Source organism: Hippocampus comes, unplaced genomic scaffold (assembly GCF_001891065.2).
Source record: "Hippocampus comes isolate QL1 unplaced genomic scaffold, H_comes_QL1_v1.1 scaffold295, whole genome shotgun sequence".
NCBI lineage: Eukaryota > Metazoa > Chordata > Actinopteri > Syngnathiformes > Syngnathidae > Hippocampus > Hippocampus comes.
Window position 1 is genome coordinate 44,756 of NW_017804848.1, and position 21,554 is coordinate 66,309.

Sequence of the window (21,554 nt, forward strand, 5' to 3'; positions counted from 1 at the left end):
CATATTCATATTTGACTGACCAGTGTGTCGCTGCTCCGTCTTCGTAGCCGTTAGCTTCTGCCGCGCATTTAACGTTTTGTTTTTTGTTTGTTTTTTTTTGTTTTTTCCGTTTTCAAGCGGAAGAAGTGAGAAACTCCTGCTGAGTTGTGGCTCATGAAGACGAGATTCACATCTTGCTGGCCAAGAGGCGTCGAGCGCTCTTTTCAGAGGCTCCAAAACTAAATGGAAAAAAAAAAGCCCCATCATGCTTTGCACCTCACTAGACAAGCAACTAGCCAAGCGGAAGAAGAAAAAAAAAAAGCAATATTTGTGAATGCGTGTGTGCGAACATTGCTCTTCAGTGTTAAAACAGACATGAAGTCATGCTGTGCACAACCAAAAATGAAAAAAAAAAAAAAAGATTTCGATTTCTTGACCTTTTATTTTCATTTGGGGGAGGGCCCAGAGGGGGAGCGTGGGGGTCGTCCTTTGTCTGTGATGGATCGTTCGTCCAAGTGCCAAATGAAGTCTTAAACGTCTGTTTCACTGAGTCGCCAAAAGCGGGCTGTGACGTGGCAGCAAAGCATTATGGGATGAAAAGTTTCCAAATGCAAACAAAAAAAAAAGGACATTAGAAAAAAAAAAAACGTTTAAGAAACACTAAATTAGCTTGCTGCTACTTGGAACAAAAAAAGTCTTTGTGAGTACTTAATCATTTGTCCCCTTTTCATCTTTAATTCTGCGCTGAGAAGAAGAAAAAAAAACCCACAAAATATTTGGACAATAATGACTCATGGTGTGAACTCAACAAGTCTTACTATGATTTTTTTTTTTTTCCGACTGTCCGGAAGCAAAAATGGTAGGCACTTGTGTAAAAAAAGAAGTGAAGAAGTCGAAACGGACATTTTTGTTATTTATTCTTCCATGCTGTGTCAAAGCTTTCCCTATGGTGAGAGTCTTCTTATTCAAGCTACCTGCGTTTCATTTTTTTTGTTTTGTTTTGTTTCATTTCTTCAAGAGCCAGATGATCCTCCGCATTCAGGCTTTCGCCTCGTCATTGTTCCCGCATTTTTGCTACTTCGCAGCGTCCCAAAAAAAACATCGAAAACCAACACTGTCCAAGTTTGGATTTGAAGCTGAAGTTCACATTTTAGCAATTTTTTTTTTCCAGTAGCGATGTGCTGCTCATGTAACAAAATACTTCAATTATTTCAGTTTTTTTTTTCATGTTTGTTTTGCAAATTTTAGACCCAAATTGATGATGATGAATGCTAGCAACTCATTATTATCATCCACACCAATCGTAAATTTGATTGTAACACAAGCAGCAAGTGTTGTGCTGTGTTGTCCAGATTTTAGTTTTAGTTTTTTGCATTAAAAAAATGAACGCTTGGCGAGAAGCAACTTTTTCAGACGTTCATGTTTTCAAAGCAAAGGCAGCGAGGACTCATTGACTTTTTCAGTTTTAAATTTTTTTTTTTTTTTTGGTCCGTTTAACTTTTTGAGCTGGAATATTTTTTCGTTGTTTGCTTTTCTCACAGTGTTTTATCTTTGGTCAGATTAATTTATAGTTTGAAAAGTGCTTGCTGTTGTACATAAGAGACATTAGCCTTTTTGTTTTTTTGTTTTTTTTTTTAAGAGTTTTATTTAGCCGGGTGAGCTACTTTTGTTTGTTTTGCATTCCACTTTAGAGCGATTAGCAGCGGGCTTGTACCACATAATTTATTTGCAATAACATAGAAAAGTGGAACTAACCATTTTGCTTTTTTTTTTTTTCATTTGTGGCTTCTGATGATGATGATGATGATGATGATGATGACGGATGCTGTGGAACATTCCGGCACGAGACGGTGAAATGTTGCGTGGCCGTGCCTGACGAAACAATGTAGCTGTCTGTCAACAAACAGCCTTTCAATAAACAGCTTATATGTTGTCATATGAATGGAGTCGTTGGATTCCTACGAGTTGAAAACAAAACTTTTTCAAACATTAGAAAAAGAAAAAAAACATGAGACCCAAGCAAAATAATTTTTTATTTTTTTCTCCTGTCACAATTTGTATTTATTTTTGGTGGGAAGGTAAAGTACAGATAAGACCAATTGCAAGTTTTGGATATATTGATTTGTTGTTATTATTATTAATTAATTTATGTTGTCGTCCTCTGTAGAACGGGGCATAAACATCTTAGATTCCCCCCATGATTGTTTCAAAAATTTAAATTAAAAGAATATCAACAAAAATGCAAAACTGACCACAAAATTCTTTAAAAAAAAAAATTACTAAACTTGACACTTAAAAATTCTCCCAAATCAGGTCAATGAACAGTGGAAGAGAATAAATAAAAAAAATATACAAAACAAAAAGTGAAACGATGTTCCTCAAATTCTATATACAAGAACAAAAGATGGCACGCAAAAAAAAAAATGATGTAAAAGCTTCAATAGAAAACAAAGCTGTGAGAAAAAGAACTCAAGACGAATGCACCAAAAAAAAAGTGGCCCAAAAAGGCCTACTCAAGAAAACAAAGCAAAAAAAAAAAAAAAAAAACAACAACAAAACTTCCTCCCTACCACTCTCCCCCAAAAACTTGGCCGAGAAAGTTTGGCCAATCAAAAGCCGCATGTTGCTTGTTTGAAGATGGAGCATCTTGGCGCTCATCAGGCGAGATCGGCCAAGTAGGAGAAGCTCGTTGCATCCGGACACGCACGAGGGAGGAGAAAACGCAGACGGAGTGGACGGGAGGTCGGCTGCGGGGCGGGGGGGGGCGCGGTCCTTTGGCAGTGGTCCCACACCAAATGGCCGCCGGCCCGCCGGCAGAGGAGCGTCCCGGTCCGCCTCAAGTGCTCCATTCAGGCGCTCCTGTGAGGGCCGCTTGTTTTCGCCGCTAAATGCCTCTTTCTCTTTTGGGGGAGGCGGCTGCTGGAGCTTTTCATGACCGGCCGAACCCCCAACCCTTCCCCAGCCCCCCCGCAACACTACCTGCACCACGTTAACCGGGAGCAAACGTCTTCATCGGCCCCCGCGCATCAAAGCCGCGCGCGGGGAGGGACTTCAAATGTCCGACGCGAGGGACGTCCCGTTTGCTTCCAAGATCAAAAATGAAAAGCCATCTGGAGAGGAAAATGGCTTTGGCTTTCCAAGCCGTGACCGCATCCAGTCCAACCCAATCGAACTTTCGAAAGAATCGGCGTTGAATTGGATTGGAATTCAGGCTCAGCGAGGCAGCGACTCCTCTTTTATTGGAAAGCTGCACAAACCTATTCAGTCGAACCCTGACCCGAACCTCTAAACCGACCTCAAACCCTATAGCCTCAAAACCTAACCCTAACCCCTAACTCGAAACATTAACCTTAAACCCTAACCCCTAACCCTAACCATACCCTAAGCCTAACCTCTATTCCTAACCTAACCCTGAACCCTAACCTGAACCCATAACTCTTAATGTTAACCCTAAACCCTAAGCCTTACCCCTAACCCTAACTCAAACCCTATAACCTCTAAACCTAACCCTGAATTCTAACCCTAAAACCTTCATTTATTTGTCATCGGCCAGTGTCCAGCTCAACATCACGTTGTGGGAAAACTTGTGAGTAGTGGAGTCAGAGATCCGTTTGCAGATAACACAAGAACATTGAGTGAAGAAAAAAAAAAAAAAAAAACAGCCGCATGCGTCATTCATCGACTTGATTGCAGTGTTGTGATTCAGGCGGGAAAACGCTGCCACATGTGAACGCCGTCACCTCTCGTTCACCTTCGGCGTAAAAACGCAGCCACCGTGACGACCGGGCGGAGGTCCCGCGCGCCCGTGCGAAATTTCAAGTCTTGCTGTGAAAGCGCCCAAGACGAGCTGCTTGTTCGGACGCGAGTGAGTGGGAAGTTTCCAGCCGCTGCTTGATGATGTAATCGGTTAAATGGCGGCTGAGTGTCATGTGGGCACCGTTTTTTTTTTTTTTTTTTTTTTTGGACGGGGTGGCAAAAGAAAGAAAGTGGTGGAAATGTTCCACCTTGGACACTTGATGGGATGGACTTGCGCATGTGCGGGCATGACACGGGTCGCGATGCATTTTGCTTCTCTTTTGGATGTTTGAACTAACCTGGATCTTAAAATCTGGGCTTTAGGCTCGCATACAAACAGTGTACTTCCTCCTCTGTCGTTATAGTCAACAAATCTTGACTTGTCATCTTATATGATACATACATCAACATGACTGAAGATGTACATTCAAAAAAAACACTTCACACTCCATAAATCTTCAGTCAAAACTAGGCTCGGCGTAAATATGCCTGCCTGTTTTCAGTCATCTTCTTTCAAATGTAATATCCAACAAATTAGTGTGACCCCCATCTAGTGGTCTGGAGTCAAATTACACCCCAAATAAACAGCAGGCAGACCAATATATCAGTGCTGCAAACCTGTGGTGGAGGGGGGGGTTGCTGCATTTTTATTACTGTTACGCTGCAGATGTGAAGAATGTCATTTTTGCGTCGATGCTTTCAACATTTATTTCTTTTCTTAGTTCGTAGCATCGGTAGATTATGGAAGCATATTGTTGCCGCACCAGAAAAAAAAAAAGTTCAATTCCACATAAAAGAGCGTGTTCAGTTTCACATTTTAAGATGTCACAAAAATAACTTTTATAAAATACTGTGCACACCCCTCGAAATCTCAGTCGTCATTTTCTGATATTAAATGTCGAATGTAACTTCATTGTAAAATGATGGTTGGAATTTTGTCTTCATTCGTTTTAATGTTATTTTGATATATTTCGCTTCCTTCAGTGGCGTCCTCAAAGATGCGCACGCTGGCTGAGGCAGAGCAATTCAGTATTCACTTTGCGTTCTGCGGTTCAGGAATTACGTCAATATTTTTTGGGGGGGGGATTTTATTTTAACAAAGTACTAACCCTCAAGTAACCCTTTATGTTACACACATCAACAGTCCAAGTAAAGCCAAAGAACAAATATGTGACAAGCAGCGATATGCTTTTCAATTCACAGTGTGAGGGCAGCCCGTCATGTCTGAGCACCCGAGGGACTTTGCGTTCGTAACACAACTCTCGTTCACGGGGTCGTCGAAGAGCTAAGAATGTTTATGAATATATAAAAAAAAAAATTGACCGTGTATTTCTGTTGTATAATGTAGCGTGTATGCATAGCGTGTAACTAGTGAGTGATGGTCACATTTCATTTCCTTGTGGTTTAAAAAAGAAAGAAAGAAAACCCAACCCCGACCCCCCTCCTGGCTCATTTTTTTACCCGGCAACGGTAGCCACAAGTTAGACTGGCGGCATAGTTGCGACATGGCGCACAGCGACTAGCACACTAACGCTACAAAACATTTGGCAATGAAAAGCAAATACAACCTCTGCAGTAGCGTCTAATTATTACATACAATGTCCATACAGTGCATCGTATGCATAATTATAGTACGCATGTAATTCTGTGTGTGTGCGCGCGTGTGTAATTATCGCGGTACTGTAGCGTGTTGAGACAGTACAGGAATAGATTTCCTTGTTTTCGAAGCTGCGGTTGTTTTTGCTAGCTCGTTGGAAAATGAAAGTTCTTCACATGAAAATGAGACTAAAAATGACCACGTGTGTGTGTGTGTGTGTGTGTGTTTATGCACATATAGCCACTGTATGTTTATGTGTGTGACCTTCAATCACTATTTTCATCTGTGCCTTACATAGAAGGAACTTCAACAACAAGCCGTCAAAGTCACATATATTTTCATACAATATCTTTTATATATGGCCAGTTTTTGTGGCTTCCAATTATAGGCCTATTTTTAATCTGGGAAAGTGTGTAATTTCAACCAAGATAGCAATTAGCTCAAAAGGGGATTAGCATGGTAGCATGTCATCAGTACTGCCATGGTTAGCATGCGAGATGGTGACTTTGAAACCCAAATACGTACGAAGTATTTTGCACTGTGTGAATGTGTGATTGTATCCAATTGAACGCACAAGATCCAGTTCAGGGGAGGTGTTAACGGGATTTTTATCATGCGTAATGTCAAGATTCACTCAATGGTATTAGCATGCTAGCATTTTAGATGCTAACATTTGGCAAAACAGACAAGAGCGATTGCTGCTAAAATAGAAATCATCCACAAGGGATTTCAAAATTTACTTTTAAAACATCTATGGCTGAAGCTTTCAAGGGAAAACAATGTCAACAAACAAACAGTCATTGTAAATGTAAAAAAAAAAAAAAAAATTGTAAAATACCGAAACAAAAGTAAAAGAAATGCCTTTCAAGGGTATATGGGGGGAGAATAAACCATTTTTGAAAAGTTTGAATAAAAAACATCCTGCTGATGTTCTGAAGCTTTGATGGGGAACAAGGCAAACATGTTTGCAAGCATCAAAACAAACAAAAAAAAAAGAAATGTTGTGCTTGGCTTCTTGTTCCTCATCCCCCGCCGACTTGCTTTTTGAATCATTCCACAGCCGATTTTTGCGCTGGCCGACCGTGAAGGAAGGTGATGAGGCGGCGTCGAGATGTCGGCTGGGTTGGGCCGGGTCGGGCGCCGCTTTCGGATCCGTCGAGGCGGGCTGCGCACAGCTCGTCGCGTCCGGGCGGGCGACGAGAGAAGTGGGAGGTGAGGGCTGCTGTTGCCTAGCAACTGACCACCGATGATGATTTTCGCCCAGGTTGGCGCGTCCGCTTTTGATTCTCCGCACGCATCCGCAACATTTGAACAACACGGGACCAAGTGCACTTTCATTTGCACGACGGCCATCAAATCAGGTTACGTGAGCTCATCTAATTTTGTTCCTTTCAGATATTTGAAGCCTTGAAAATGAAGAATCAAAACAATGTAAATATCAACCACAAAAGTGGCGTTTAAATAAATAAGTAAAACTTTGAATTCAATAATTGTATTCGATTAAAATTTTAAAAAAGATACATCAAAAATATTTTAAATGGGAATGACAAAGTATGTACAAATACAAAGAACAAGAAAATGAGGGGGGGTAAAATCTTTTAAATAATCCGAAATAAAATGGATTATAATAATCACGGCAAAATAACTACACAACAATAAAAGCAACAACAACATGAAATCAATTCATTGCAGATAATGCAACATGTAATAATTTTTTTTTTTATTGTCCAGAAAAATGTCCATTTGGGGGAAATTTAATGAGCTCATTAAATTTTGAAGTCATTATTTGGGGCGACGCGGCGATGACGGTTTAGCACGCGTCTGCCTCGCAGCGTCCAAGTGGAGGGCCCAAAAACAGCTGTGATGGGCTCCACAGCGGCCCGGGACCCTCGTGAGGAGAAGCGGCTCGGATATTTCATGAATGAATTCATGCTCGGATCATGTGATTAGATTTGCACAGCCTGCTCACTGATCAACAAGAACGAGAAACGACCACTGACGAAAAAGTGACACCCTCAGCCAAAGTAAAGAGTGAAAACAAGGATGTTTTGCTTTGGTGTTTTTAGGGAGAGTTCCTTGGATAACCTTGATGGGTTTTTTTTTTGTTTTTTTTTTGCCCGAGCTTCTTTTTGTGCATTCTCAGGCACGACTGCCCTCACGTGAATATTCCCTCTTGGATCTTCGCTTTGCAACATGGAGATGACATCTCGGGCATGGACGTCTCCCTCCATTCCGAGAGAGTTTGTGAAAGGGAAAGGGAGGGAAGGAGAAAGGGACGGACGGGGACACGCAGGTGAGGGCGGACGCATTTAAAAAAAACAAAAACAAAAAAACAGCCTGCTGGTCAATAGCGGAGACGACGACGTCGTCTTTCTTCTCCCTTACTTGGGCTCACTTTCATCTGCTGCAGAAAGGGAGGAAGAAGGAGGAAGGAGGAGGGCGGTCCCCACGGAGACCGGGAGTGCGCATCAAGCGCTTTTAGGGCAGCCCCGAATCTGGGATGAAAAACGTTTTGGCCAAAAACAATCCAACTGGCGTCGGAAATTCCAACTCTTTCAAACACGCTGGGCTGGGCGTCAAATTGTGTTCTTGCACGATCGATGGCGGTGAATTTTTGGATTGCAACAAGTGCATGCACGTTATGGGATGTCCTCTCCACTCATCCATGAGCTAATTGGAGTTTTTGCACTGTTCTGAAACTCTGACAGGAGACAAGGGGGGGGGGGGCGTTGTTTAGGCGTGAAATGGGCGCGCATTGAAATTCATGAGTTGAAAGGACGAAGTGGGTCAATCCTACAATTGTCACGCTCGATGTCACGGGGCGCAGTAAGAACCGGATCGGGCTCTCCGGCTCGTCGGGGGTCACTCCAAAGTCACAGGTGGGCTTCCAAGTCAGAGTTTCAAGGCTGGGTGCGGCTGGCAACCAAGTCATGAAGGATAACCATTCCAATTCGGGCTTCGAGATCGAGCTCCGCTGTCCAATTGGAGGTGAAAGAAAGGGTTCGAGTTTCAAAAGGAGAATTTCAAGACAGGCCCTAACTTTCAAGTTGGTTTTCAAAGCCAAGAGAGGTTCAAACGGAGGTTTCAAAGCAGGACTTCACTTTCAAATGACGGTTTCGAAATGGGATCAAATAGGAAATAGGGCTCCGAGCCACGGTTTCAAACAAGAGCCACAATTCGGGATCTAAAAAACAGGGTTTGGGTGTTAATTCGTCTTTCGAGATTGCATTACAGTTTCAAATGAAGGTTTCAAGGAAGGATTTGGATTTCAAACCCATTGGGGACTGTGGGCCAGGGCTCCAAGACAGATTTTCCGGTTTCAGGTGAGGGTGGTAAGGGAGGATATTAGAGTCTCACACACGCGTTTGGGTTTGGAATTGGGGTTTCAAAAGAGGATTTAGGATGTCAAATTAGGGTATCAATTGAGGACGAAAATGAATCGGGTGAAAATGAATTCAAACGAGTTTTGCCTTCTTTTAGAATGCGCGGTCAAGCAGTCGGGTTTTTAGCGTGTCTTTGCTGCCCTCTAGTGGCCAAGATCTTTGTGTCCCCTCGCCCCCTCAAAAAAACAAAAAAAAAACCCCAAACAACCAAAAAAAAAAAGGATTCTCTCTCCTATACAAGCGAGAGGAAAGAATCTCGGGGAGCGTTTTGTTATTCATTTCATTTATTTTTTTTTGTACATTGTGCGTTTTCTTTTTTGACAATTCTATTCATCTGATTGGGAAAAAGAATGACACCTTTTTTTTTGTCTCCATACATTTCAAGTCTAGCATCCTCAAAAACACACCCACAAACAAAAAAAAAAAAATCCCAAAATTTGCATGAAGTTTCAAATGTAAATAAAAAGGATTTGAAAAAGAATCTATACATGCAACGTGCAGTGAGACAACAGTCAAGGGTCGTCATCGTCTTTTGGTGGAAGCTGGTTCAGTGGCGGTGCAATCACTGTGGCGACAATCAACAAGCTGTCAAATCGGAAACTATTATTTAGGATTTGTTTACAGTACGAGGATTTCCGTCACCCTCTGCGAACAAGCCAAGTGGATTAAATGAGCGTTTAAAAAAAAAAAAAAAAACAAGCCTCCATCACATATCTCGAACGTTGCCCCTGCAGCAACCATTTTCATTTTCATCGATGCGCAGCTGCCCTTTTTTTTTTTTCTTCGCCACCACGGCGGCAGTCCAAAGCAAAAAAAACACAAAATCATCATAAAAACAAGTCACGACAAGCTCTTTTGCTGCCTTTGCGCTCAACAATCATATAAAAAATAGATCAGAATCATAAAAATAAATGCTGAATATGATTGTTTTGTTCCTACGGCGCAACAACAAGAGGAGGACGGCTTTGAGTCATGTGATGCAAACACGTGCCGGGAAGGAAAGAGTCGCAGCCGCAATCCAAAATGGGTTGACGCGAGTCGAAACGTCTCGACCGGCTCGGCGTGCAAACGTGACAAGTGGAACCCTGAGCCGACATCTGCGGAAAGGCCCGAGGACACGGACGCCGAATCGTCCATCCCCAACGGAATATTCGCCTGGAAGGTCGATTCTGAGATTTGTTGAGAAAAACTTGGGACGTACGCAGACGTGCACATTCGAGTTTTCATTTTGCATTGCCTCCTACGACGTCGAGCCGAAACCGCCGATGTTTGCTAACTGTGAGATGTATTTCTTTTTTTTTTTTTACAACTCTATCCTATAGGTCAGTCCACAACCAGAGTTGGAATCGTTTGGGATTTTTCAACATAATTCATTTTTATTTCGTTTTGACGTTTGGTTTGTAAATTCAGCTCATTTCAAATCTTATTCAGAGCTTTTGTTTTTGTTTTTCAAAAGCGCTCCATTCGATTAGTTTTTTTAAAAATTTGTTTTAGTATCAGTTTTTTTTTTTTTTTTTTTTAAATAAAGTTCTTTTAAAATGCAAAATTAAAAAAAAAAAAAAAAAAAAAAAACACGTTCACTAAGTGTTGTGAAATAAAGAAAAATGAACGACAATTCTCAAATGACTGTTTGACATTTACCAACGTCCCCGCCCCAAGAACCTCGGTCATCACGTGTGGGTGTTATTTATTACTATTACTTTTTTTAATTTTTTCAAATGACTGAGCAATCTGACGTGTTGAAAACGGCTCGCTGTCTTCGACGTCGCCACGTTAATGTTTGACGAAAGTTTGGATCAGCGATGCTTTTGGAAGGGTTCCGCCCAAAGCCAGCGACGTCGTGGCGCCCGTTTTTTCCGCACGCCAGTTTGAATGACTCAACAGTAACATTTGGCCACCGAACGACATCGCGGCCCACTCGTTGCTACGTCAAGTGCCGATGGTCGCGGCAACCTGACAGACTTTTAGAATCTCTCTAACGGCGGCACGTCGTCATTCATTTGTGCGCAACTTGCCTCGCATGTCGTATGACATCAAAGATAAATAGCATCGAATAAATGCACCCGTGGTTCGACATCGACGCCTTCCTCCAGACTGAAGTGTTGTTGCCGGGTCGCGGTTTGGGTCACTGGTGTGGGCCGGCGCCGCTTGTTTGCTAACAATCGCAAAAGCCGCCATGGAGCAAAGTTGCAGGTGGGAAAACGGCCTCGGTCTTGATTTGCGTTCCCCTTTCACGCCTGAACACAGCTGCTTCTCAAAGTTCTTTAAAAGAACTTAAAAAGCTCTTGCTCAGACAGGGGGGGGGGGCAGCAGTAACCATGGCGACGATGACAGAGCTCCCGAAAGCCGACGCGTTGGGCCATCTGCTGTCAATCGGTGCGCTGACGATGAAAAGGGGAAATGAAGCGGTGCAAAAAATGAAATGATTTGAAGTCCGTCTTCTTTGGTGGAAACGAGTGTCCGATTGAGATGAATGAGGAGGAGGAGGAGGAGGAATGACGTTTTACTAAAGTGCAGAAAGCATCGCCCGTCGTTCACGCTTCGTCTTCTGATCATGTCCTCTTTTTTTTTTTTTTTTAAAAGCTTTGTTGAGCTTTTTGCCGACGAATGCCTCCCAACGTGTCCCGTGGTCCAATAAATAATAAAACAACACGCGAGTGTCCTTTTGTCTGCCGCGGCGCCTTCTAAAGGCAACAGGAGCTGCTCGAGTTTGTGGCGGCACTACATTTTTTTTCCCACAAGGTTGCCAAAGTGAGTTCACCTGCGAAAGTTTTGCGCCCCCCGCCCCCGTCTTCTCTTCTAGCCATTGAGGTTGGCCGCCTGCTCCTTCTCCGCCTTGTCCTTGGCCTTCTCCTTCTCCATCAGCTTCTCCTCCTTCTGCAGCATCGTCATGATGTCGGCCACCTGCGTGGTGGTGATGTCGATGTCCTCCTTGTCGATCAGCTCCACCACCTGCGCCGCAAATCGGTGCTCAAAGTGAGACGAGCGAAGGGTTCAACACCCCCCCCCAAGGCAAAACGAGTATCAGTGAAAGCGCTGCAGTCGCCCCTACTTGTCGAGGCGGCGCACCGCGCCGCAGGCAAATTACCTTTAAAAATCTCTTCGACCGTATTGCATCACGTTGCAGTTTTTGGACAAGGGGGCAATATTCTTATTTCATGGCGCTCCAGTGGGGCAGATGTGCAACGCAATTTAGATATCAACAAGGGGACCACAGAGAACAATTATGTTTCCATTTCTCAAGTGGCAACTCCCTGCGCTGGCTACAGAGAGACTGTCAACACTCTTTTGAAAAAAGCCGACACCGAGAACATTTCTCTTCTAGAGGTTGTTTTCCAACCCAGCTTTTGCGATCATGCGAGCAAACTGGAATTTGAAAGGAGGACCGTACAAAGGGAACGGATATTTTATACTAATGACAAAATGTGACGGTAATTCACAACAGGCATGAAGCAAAAAGCATAAAAAAAAACAAAAAACATTGGCAATAGTAGGACAAAGACTGGTCATGGAAAAGCCGAGAAGGGTCGTGAACTCCAGACAATAGTTGTTCCTGTTCCCTTTATGTCCTGTAGGTGGCAGTATTGTAAAGCTGCAAAGGCCATTTCTGGCCTTTGCTGGTGTGCGCCCCCCCCCACCCCAATGGGACAATGTGAAACGGAGGAGAAGGGTCGAGAGGAGACGACCAGAAAGCCACAGCAGGGGCATTCATCTTGCAACTTTTCAGACTAGCCGTGCAAGTTGCTTTCCAAAAAAAAAAAAAACAACTTGAGCCACTTTTGAATGCGCTCAAAGAAAGAAAAAAGAGCCACAGCGTTTGTGGCAAAGTGCAAAAAGTGCATCATTTCCCAATCGCCTGATAACACGTAAAACTGGAAAGGCCCGTCGGTCCCCGTCGGCGCACCTTGATGACGTCGTCGATGTCAATCTTGCCATCCTTGTTGTCATCGAGCGCCTCGGCGATGCTCTGCAGCTTGTGTTCGGGAATGTTCTGGATCTGCCGCATGACGCCGATGAGCTCGTCGATGCTGATCAGGTTCTCCCTGAAGGCGTAGAAGAGACTGGATAGAGGAAAATGCGTTACCGGCTTGGGCGGGGGGTGCAAAAGGCGGTGGAGATGTTTGGTTCTGTTGTTTGTGTGCGTTTGGTTGGGGCGGGGGGGAAAAAAGGGGTGGCATGCTGCATTCCGGCTCCTCCCCTCCCAAGATCACACCAATCAACGGTCTCCCAGCAAGCTTCCTGTAATGTTCATTCATGCTGAAAAGATCACATTGGTCGAGATCCGGAGGTGCAGATCGGAAATGCATTGAAATCAGAAACGCCCAAAAAAAATCAAACGAGTGCAGCTCATCTTACCTCGGAGCTTCTCTAATTTGAGTCATGAATAAGCTGTCAACGTTGACGGTCCGTTAGGGAGCATCAAACGGTTGATTTGAAAGATGTTTGCCGTGAGGAAACTCGCTCTCGGGGCTAACCGATCTCCACCGCAAGCAAGCGAGGAGGACGACGACGACGATGAAGATGACGCGGCGGCGCTTCGCCCGTCCGTCCCTTACCCGACGGGCGGCGTGGTTCCGCTGTCCATCTGTCCGTCCAGGATGACTTTGTCCTTCTCCAGCTCCCCGATGATCTTGTCCATCCGTCCGATCATGCGGTTGACCCTCTTGGACAGACGCTGGCTGGCCTTGGACTCGCACACCGCCTTCTCCTGGCCCGTCTTGGAGAGCTCCTTCTTGATCTCCTCCAGGTCCTGCCGGACACCAGACAACAAATGAGCGGCCGCCAGGTCGTCGCCGAAAATCTGTTCTATTCCTGACCCCCCCCCTCCACCGCAATTTAACTCATTCAATCGCAGCCATTTTCACTGGAGCAACCCCCTCAATCCCAGCGTTTGACTGATCCCGCAAGGCGCACAGAATATTTGGTTCTAATGCGATATAAACATGGAGCCGACCAAAATAGAGTTTGGACTGTCTTCTTCCAGCAGAAAAAAAAATTGTTTCTATCTTTTTCCATTCTTGAGCAATTGGCATTACAAAATGGCTCAGTTTCATGGAAATGGCGATTCCTGAGCAAAAAAAAAAAAAAAAAAAAAAAAACGAAGAAAAAGAGCTTTTTGTAAAGGTATGCGTTTCAAGCACGTGAGGCATCACTGCCACCTAGTGGTCGCTTTTTGACATGATTTACAATGCAAACGGCTTGTTCTCATTCACAGATTGCGTCAGACCCTCCTCCTCTCTATGACGCAAAAAATAAAAATAAATAGACGTACAAGTATGTCCCTGGTAGGCGGGGCCTAATTTTAAACAGACGCACAAGTACGTCTTGTGGAATGAAAGCGTTTTCAGCGCGAGCTAACGCACCTCGCTGTACTCCTGCACGTCGTCCTTAAGTTCCTCCAGCTCCTCCTTCTCCAGCGTCAGCAGCTTCTTCTGCTCCTTCAGTTTGGAGCAGGCGTCGCTGATCAGGTCGATCTCCTCTTTGGTGATCTCCTCGCCCTTGAAGCACAAAGGAAAGATGGAAATGAACCGCAGCGGAATGAAGCACAAGCGTCCACCTACGCGCAAGGTGACCCAAAACATGGGGGAGAAATCACAGAGGACAGACTCGGGAAGGAAATGTTGGTTCACTCGTGTCGGCATTTCTTTTGGGGAAGGCTGGCACAAATTTCGGGAGTCTACGGGGGACGAGGAGGAGGACCACGTGGGCAGAAACTTGCGGAACCTGCGCGAGTGAGCGCGGGATCACTTGGGAGGAGCAGATGGCACGACGTAACACTGAAGCTAACCTGGTAACGCAGGAACGTCTGCCACGGTTCAAACTGTGCCGGTGCGCAAGAAGATGAAGGCAAAGGGTGAAGAAGAAGAAGAAGAAGAGAGGACACAAAAACAGCGCGACAAAGCGACAAGTTGAGTCAGTCAAGAAGGAAAATGAATTGCAAAATGACCTTAACTCCTTCGACGACGGGTGCCGTGTCCCTGAGCAGGTCAGCCTGAGGCGGCGGCTGGCCGCTCGGTTCGGCCTCCAGCTCCTCGCTGTCCTGCGGTGGGCACGCAAGCTTCAGTAGGACGCCAACATCCACCGGATCGGCCCGTGTGCTAATTCGCGGTGCTGCTCGCAATGAACTCATTCACTCCCAATGACGTTTTTGAACGTCTTTTCAGACTTGGTCCAGAATTGGCTGCTACTGAACGAGTTAACGTTACAGCGGCAAGATCGATTTGTGGTGAATCTTTTGACAGCCTAAAAAAAAACCGAATCATCATGAATCTCGCTTCGGGCTAGCATCTCAGAAGAAACGGCACATTACAATTTACACTACACGGTGTTTTTTTTTTTTTTAGGTTACATAAATCAATCATTGTCAAAAGTGACGGATAGGAAAAACATTTTTCCGCCTTATCGCCCAGCCCGATTTCATCTTCGTTTTGACCTGTTTTGAGTTTTGTTCTTTCTCATGATTCTCTGTGAAAATAAAATGACCACAATTTTTTTCCGGGTCCTTATTTTTAACAGAAAAAATATATATACTAATAATAATCATTATCATCATCTCCGCGGAGCAACCCCAAGTGGAGCGGAAAGCGCGTCTCTACCCTGGCAGCCTTCTCGGCAGCGTCGGCCAGCCTCTCCATCTCCCTTTCCTTGTTGTCCTGGCGAATGGCCGCTTCCTCCTGCAGCGTGGTCTCCACTTTGGTCTTGTTGTCCACTTTGGACAGCTCCATCTCGGCCACCATCATCTGGGCCTCCTTCGTCTGCGGGCGCGCCGCGGCGGGTCAAGACCGAACGCGGCAATGCGGGAGCCCAATAGCGAAGACGGCGAGGCGGACGTACCACCATCTCGGGGAGCGTCTGCAGGGTGCTCTTCAGCTGGTCGGCGGGGGACAGCGTGTCGGGCAGGTACATGGCTCGGGACAGCAGCAGCAGGGAGGTGGGGATCTGCTGCTTCAGATGAAGTTCCAGCCACTACGAATGGAAAGCCGAGTTGACAAACTCAAATCGGAGAGGTCAGGGGGGAATACCCCGTGGGGAGTTATGTCAGTGGAACGCTCGATAAAAAGCGACGCACCTGGCCGAGCTGCTCTCGGAGCCGCTCCTCGGTGACGCCCAGCGACCTCATCCCTCGAACCCGACAGGCGGCCTGCACCTCGTTCACGTTGAGGCTCTCCACGCCCTCCTCGGCAATCAGCTGGGAAGGAGGACATAGAAATTCAGTGTTGGAAGGTTGCCCCCCCCCCCAAAAAAAATTGTTTTTAAAAATAAATACAATAAAAACAGATCAAATAATATCGGTCATGAATTGAAATCCTTGGTTCATAAATTTGAATGACAATGAAAGTGAATTCTTTTTCGGATGAAACAATGTTGTACGACATTTATTCTAATAAATAAATAAATAATTGCTCCATGGATAAAAAAAACTCATCAATTATCAATAATAACATTCAGATTGATCATTTAAAAAAAAAAAAAAAAAACAAACAAACTTTGATATAAACAGAATTGCGCTGGGGTTCGTGAATAATTCATTCATTTCATTCACTCATTCATATCCAAACTGAAGAATGTATGATTTTATGATATAGACGAACTAGTTTACGTATTGTCACCCCGCCTTAAAAATAAAAGCCAAAGTCATATTTTGACAGAAAATGATTTTCTTGCTTGAAACATCTTCGGATGGTAGCCGCCTCTTGCTAAAATCGGTTTCGACTTGATCTAACAGATCATTTCATGCTACCCTTGAAATGATTCAGAAATATCACGTAATCAATATTTGGTCAGCTTTTGGTGTTTTCTAGGAGGGGGGGGGGGGGCAGTCTGCCCGCCCCGGAATGAAAAGGGTTTCATCAAAGCGATCAACCTTATCGTCGGCGCGAATGTTCCTCAGCTTCATGATGAGCTGGAAGCGCAGGAAGTTGTTGGTGCCGATGGACTGCAGCTCCAGCAGGCGGCACAGCGCCACCAGCTGAGGCCGGGTCAGGTTGTCCAGCGTCAGCTCGTCCTCGAACAGTTTGGAGAAGCGCAAGATCTGCTCGTTGCTGGGACGCTCGCCCGAGTTGCGGATCTAGGAAACGCATCGAAAAAATTGCCGCCGACTTTCCCTTGGACGCGAAGTCGCAAAACGTGATTGCAATCGGTTGGCTTTAAACGCCGTTCACGAACCTTCTGGAAAAATGTGGAGAACTCTTCGGCGACGTCACCTTGGGCCGCCTTGTTACGCAACGCGATCTCCTCGATGGTGTCCTGCAAGAACTTGGCCATCTCCAGCTTGACGCGCAGCTCCTTTTTCAACCTCTCCTCCTGCGTGGAAACGGTCACGCAAACCGGTCATGAGCAAAGGAGCTGAATTTTTAAGGAACACCCGCGGGAGGGGCAGGAGCCCCGGCCCAAAAGCGGGTACGGCTCAGGTTTGGGGTCTTCATTTGCTTATGTTTCTATACATGGTGAGATTTGACGTCGGTTCCGTGCACGACGTGGAGACTCCTCAGGAGGCCGCAGCAATACAAAGACGTTTCACCCGTTAGCATTTTTAAATTGTCTGACTATGTGTGTTGCTCAACCGTTTGTGTTCAAATGTACACTGCTAAAATGGTTGTTACTGTCCACTGCGGCGCTGATGCGATTGGTGAGCAAATCGTTGTTAGCATTAAGCTAAAACGAAACGAAAAAAAAAAACTCTACAACGAAGGCGGTTGTTTTAAATACATGAGGAGTACTTTCTCTTTGTTTTGTGTTTTTTCTTCAAGCGCCTTGCGCAACAAGGCGCTTGAAGCTTCCCGTCATAAGAATTGTTCATCGTCTGCCAAATGAAACAATGACAGCTGAATGGCAGCTTGCTTCACAGAAAAATTCAAGTCTGGTCATCGGCGTCGAAAGGCGGACGCCATGTATACAGACGAGCGCAGACAGACGGATGGACACACACAGACGCATCATCGTGTTCACTTCGGCCTACAGGAAAGACGGACCGATGTGACATTAATTAGTATGCCGTTTGATCGGCAACATAACCGTGCTAGAATTATCACCCGATACGATTAGCCCGCCGATGGGATTAAAGCTGGTCAAGCAGTCTGAGTGCCTGACGGGGTGAACGTTCATGTCGGATGTCACGTGAGCGCGGAGGAGTTGCTTGCTGGCGGTCGTGGGTTGGTTACCTTTTTGGACTGCGTCTCGAAAGTGGACGGCAGCATGTTGGGGAACAGCTTGAGCGCGACGGGCAACAGAAACTCCATGAAGGGGACGATGATGAACACCAGGAAGGGCAGCAGGCGGAAGACGTCCGCACAGGTCCGGAGACACACACACACACGGCACTTATTTTATAGGCCAGTGATTCGAAGACTTTTGAGCTGGAGTTTGGGGGTGAGTTCAGCAGAAAGCAGGCTAATGAAGTGAATCATGCCCCGCCTTTAGCTTTTGGTGCATAGTTTGTTAGTGTTAAGGGACCAAAAAAGTTCTGTTATAAATCATCAATTTGCTTTGACCAAATGACCGTTGAATCGGTGATCGGCATTTTATTCTGATCGTCGAAGATTGAGCGCGGTGGATTGCGAGCGTTGTCAAGGTGGACGGTTAATGCGCCTTCTCTTAAGCTGCGCTCAACGCCGAGTGAGTAAACACGCGCGGCGTGTAGCCAATTCCCCACAAGTGATCCCATTAGGCAAAGTGGGGGAAGGGGGCGGGGGGCGGGGGGGCGCAACAGGACGTCTGGACGGATGCGTTCCAGCGCTCCGTCATCTCGGCAACGTACGCCGGTTAGCGGGAACGGCGCCACATTCGGAATCAATCCAATCATGTTATTAGCAATGCGGGGGAAAAAAAGCAAACTGGTGAATTTTTCAGCCAACAAGTTTCCCCTCCTCAAGAATCCGCAAGTAGCGAATGGCAAAAGGGCGAGGGAGCTCCGGACGCCGCGTCACACAATAACAATCTGACTTTTGCCGGCCTTCACATTCCTGATTTGGGCACCCCAACTTGCTTCACCAAAGCAGAAGGCGGCCCTCACCTGTCTTCTCTCCCGGCGGGACAGGCCGTGCCCGTTGAGCACTCGCCACAGCATCCGCCCGGCGATCCCCGTGTCCACGAAGAGCAGCCTGAAGCCGTGGTAGTAATGTTTGATTTCGTCCAGCACCCGCTGCCGCAGCGTCCGTCGCGCGGGCTCGGCGTCCGCGGCGGGACTGTACACCGGGCCCCCTTCCTCCAGCTTCATCTTGTCCTTCAGCGAGCGCAGAGATTTCTCCACCTTGGAGTCATCCCGCCTCGCCGGCGAGGCGTGGAGCCAGCGCACGTGCACGTCCCGCCGCCACGGCTTGGTCCCGGTGGAAATGCCGACGTACGGCGAAGGGGTGGCCCGGGGGGCCACGGCGCATAATAGGTGGCGTGAGTCCGAGCTCTGGCGACGGGCGATGGACGAGTGGGGCGAGGGGCTCAACTGAGAGAGCCGGGCTGCGCTGACTAATCGGAACTCGTCGAGTCTATGAAGGCAAAAACCAAAATTATTCGATGCAGTTACGTTCCAGCCCCCCCCCCCCAATTAATCTCACCTCTGACTGGAGAGTCTTAACGCAGTGCAGTTGAAGCAGGACGCATCTTTGAGCTTCCCTGTGAGGACGCAAACATATTGATTTGATTTGATCCATCGCAGCCACCAAAACGAGAGCCGACGCATGACAATGTCCACCGCCGTCTTTGCAAAGACGACATTTCTGACGCAGCGCTCGCTCCGGATGGCACCGGAGGGTGTACCTAATGAAGTGGGCTAATGAGCTCCACTCTGTTGACGGGCCAGGAAGTCCGGGGAGAGGCCTGCGGATGCTTTGGACCAATCGCTAGAGAACAGGTGGCCAGGCCACGCCCCACCCCCCCTTCCATAATAAACACATGCACGCACAATCACGCACACAGAGTGTACTGGAAGCACGTCACTTCGAAATGACCCAGGGGGAAGGGACTGGAAATAATGGAACTAGCTTAGCCGAGGTTGTTGGCTTGCTTTTGACGAACAAACATTCAGCGGTTCAGCCGTTTGACTCCGAGCAGTGTCAACGCAACGTGCGGCCCATCGATGCTAACTGGGGTCAAGGGTTTGTTTCGATTTTCACCGGGCACCAGAGCAGCGTGTCTTTTACGCGACTTGCTTGAAGAACGCAGTGACGGTCACGGCGGGTTAGAGAGCGACAGAGGGAGTCGATGAAGGACGCAAAGGCACACACAGGGAGAAATTCAAACATCAAATTCAAATGTAAAGTTTGAAAAGTTCTGCTTCAATCGTGCATCCTTAGCAAAGAGACTTTATTGCACTCTAATCTGTACTATCGCTGACATTGTGCGTACAGAACGCACCTTGACCAGCTTTCAACTGTCACGGTTGCACTTCAGCCTTTATCGAGACTTCTCGTGGTTGGTCACACACACACACACACACACACACACACACACACACACACACACACACACAAAAGAAATTTGGTTGTATTAGAACTGAACAATGAAGTGAATTCAAATCGACATCCCAATGCAGCGCAGTGCAATTAATAATAATCATCATCATGTTTAAAATGTTGAAAAATTGATGCACGCTGCGGTCATGTGGGGCGGCATGGCTCAGCGATGGAGGGGGTCGTCTCCCAATCGCAAGTTTTATGTGACTGATTGTAATCGAGTTTAACTCGTTGATATCAAAACTATAAGAAACATTGACTAAATCTAAACAAGTACTAGCGTTTTAAAACATGATCTATTGGACACAATTGAAGTTAGCATGGCGGAGACCCTTGGCCACGTTCCAGTTTCGCACGTGGACAGTTTGTAATAGTAACCCCCCCCCCCCCGTAATAACAAAAACATCTTACATGATCAATATTTTGGAGGGAGAAGACGAAGGTGCTGCCTTGGCAACCGGCATCCTCTCATCCAATGCGACCAAAGCCGCTGTCCTCACATGATCTCATTCCCGAATTCTCTGAACACTTGGCAACGTTCAGTGAGTAGCCACTTTTTTCTTTCTTTTTTGGGAGCATTCTTACGGCTACAATGAGTCATCCGACAACTCCCGAACGGAAAACTACCACAAATGCTAATGTTAACGAGCGAGTTGGCTTCGTCAAGCACCCCCCCCCCATTCCCAACACACACATAGGTACGCTGAGGCCTAACAAATTAATAAGTTAAATAAATGACTCCTTACCTTTGGCTTTTCGTAGATCGTTGTTTAACGACCTGGAGGTTGTCATTAATGGTGCCCTGGACCTCGTAAACAGGATTAACGCCATGTGGAAGCTTTCCTTTTCTGTCTCGCTCGCTCGCCGCTACCTTGGACTTTTTTTTTTTTATTATTGTTACCTGGAACGTTAGCTAGCTACCACGCTAGGCTAAAGGTTTGTCAAAACGAAGGAAATGAGACTCCCAGGGTTGGGGAGGAGGCACATAAATACAAAACCACGACGCTTAAATAACTGTACAACATTGGAGTATCCGGCTCCGATCTTTATGCCCTTCCCGTCTCTCTCTTGGAACTCAACAAGGAGGCCTAACCCGGGGCATTGAGGAGCAACACTTCCTCTGACGTCATCCGACCGTTGGCTCGACAGTTAAAAAAAATTGACATAATTATTATTGTGTTTGTAAATGTTTCTATGCCAAAATGCGTGTCAATTTGTTTTCTGGTCATTACTTCTATATGGCCGTGTATATTTTCATTATTTATCGTGTTTGGGTGACGAGAGGCGGAAATACGTTTAGTTCGTGGTATGAAAAAAATAAAAGCGTCTGGTCAAAGTTTAGGTAGATTTTCA

The 21,554-nt window shown here is 46.0% G+C and overlaps 1 protein-coding gene across 2 annotated transcripts; it reads right to left on the reverse strand.

Moving 5' to 3' along the window:
• Window positions 1-10,477: 10,477 nt before the first annotated feature.
• Window positions 10,478-21,301, reverse strand: letm1 (leucine zipper-EF-hand containing transmembrane protein 1). 2 transcript variants are annotated; one of them, XM_019878832.1, is made up of 14 exons: window positions 20,948-21,301; window positions 19,305-19,362; window positions 18,767-19,235; window positions 17,916-18,059; window positions 16,921-17,058; window positions 16,619-16,822; window positions 15,824-15,943; window positions 15,589-15,720; window positions 15,351-15,509; window positions 14,702-14,794; window positions 14,118-14,252; window positions 13,311-13,504; window positions 12,659-12,797; window positions 10,478-11,706 (listed from the first exon to the last, which is right to left on the reverse strand). In XM_019878832.1, the coding sequence occupies exons 1-14, from the start codon at window positions 21,030-21,032 to the stop codon at window positions 11,554-11,556; spliced, it is 2,223 nt and encodes a 740-aa protein (XP_019734391.1). In that variant the 5' UTR covers window positions 21,033-21,301; the 3' UTR covers window positions 10,478-11,553. The 2 variants fall into 2 exon arrangements, with proteins under 2 accessions (XP_019734391.1, XP_019734384.1); XM_019878825.1 differs by having other exon boundaries at window positions 12,659-12,815.
• Window positions 21,302-21,554: the final 253 nt, after the last annotated feature.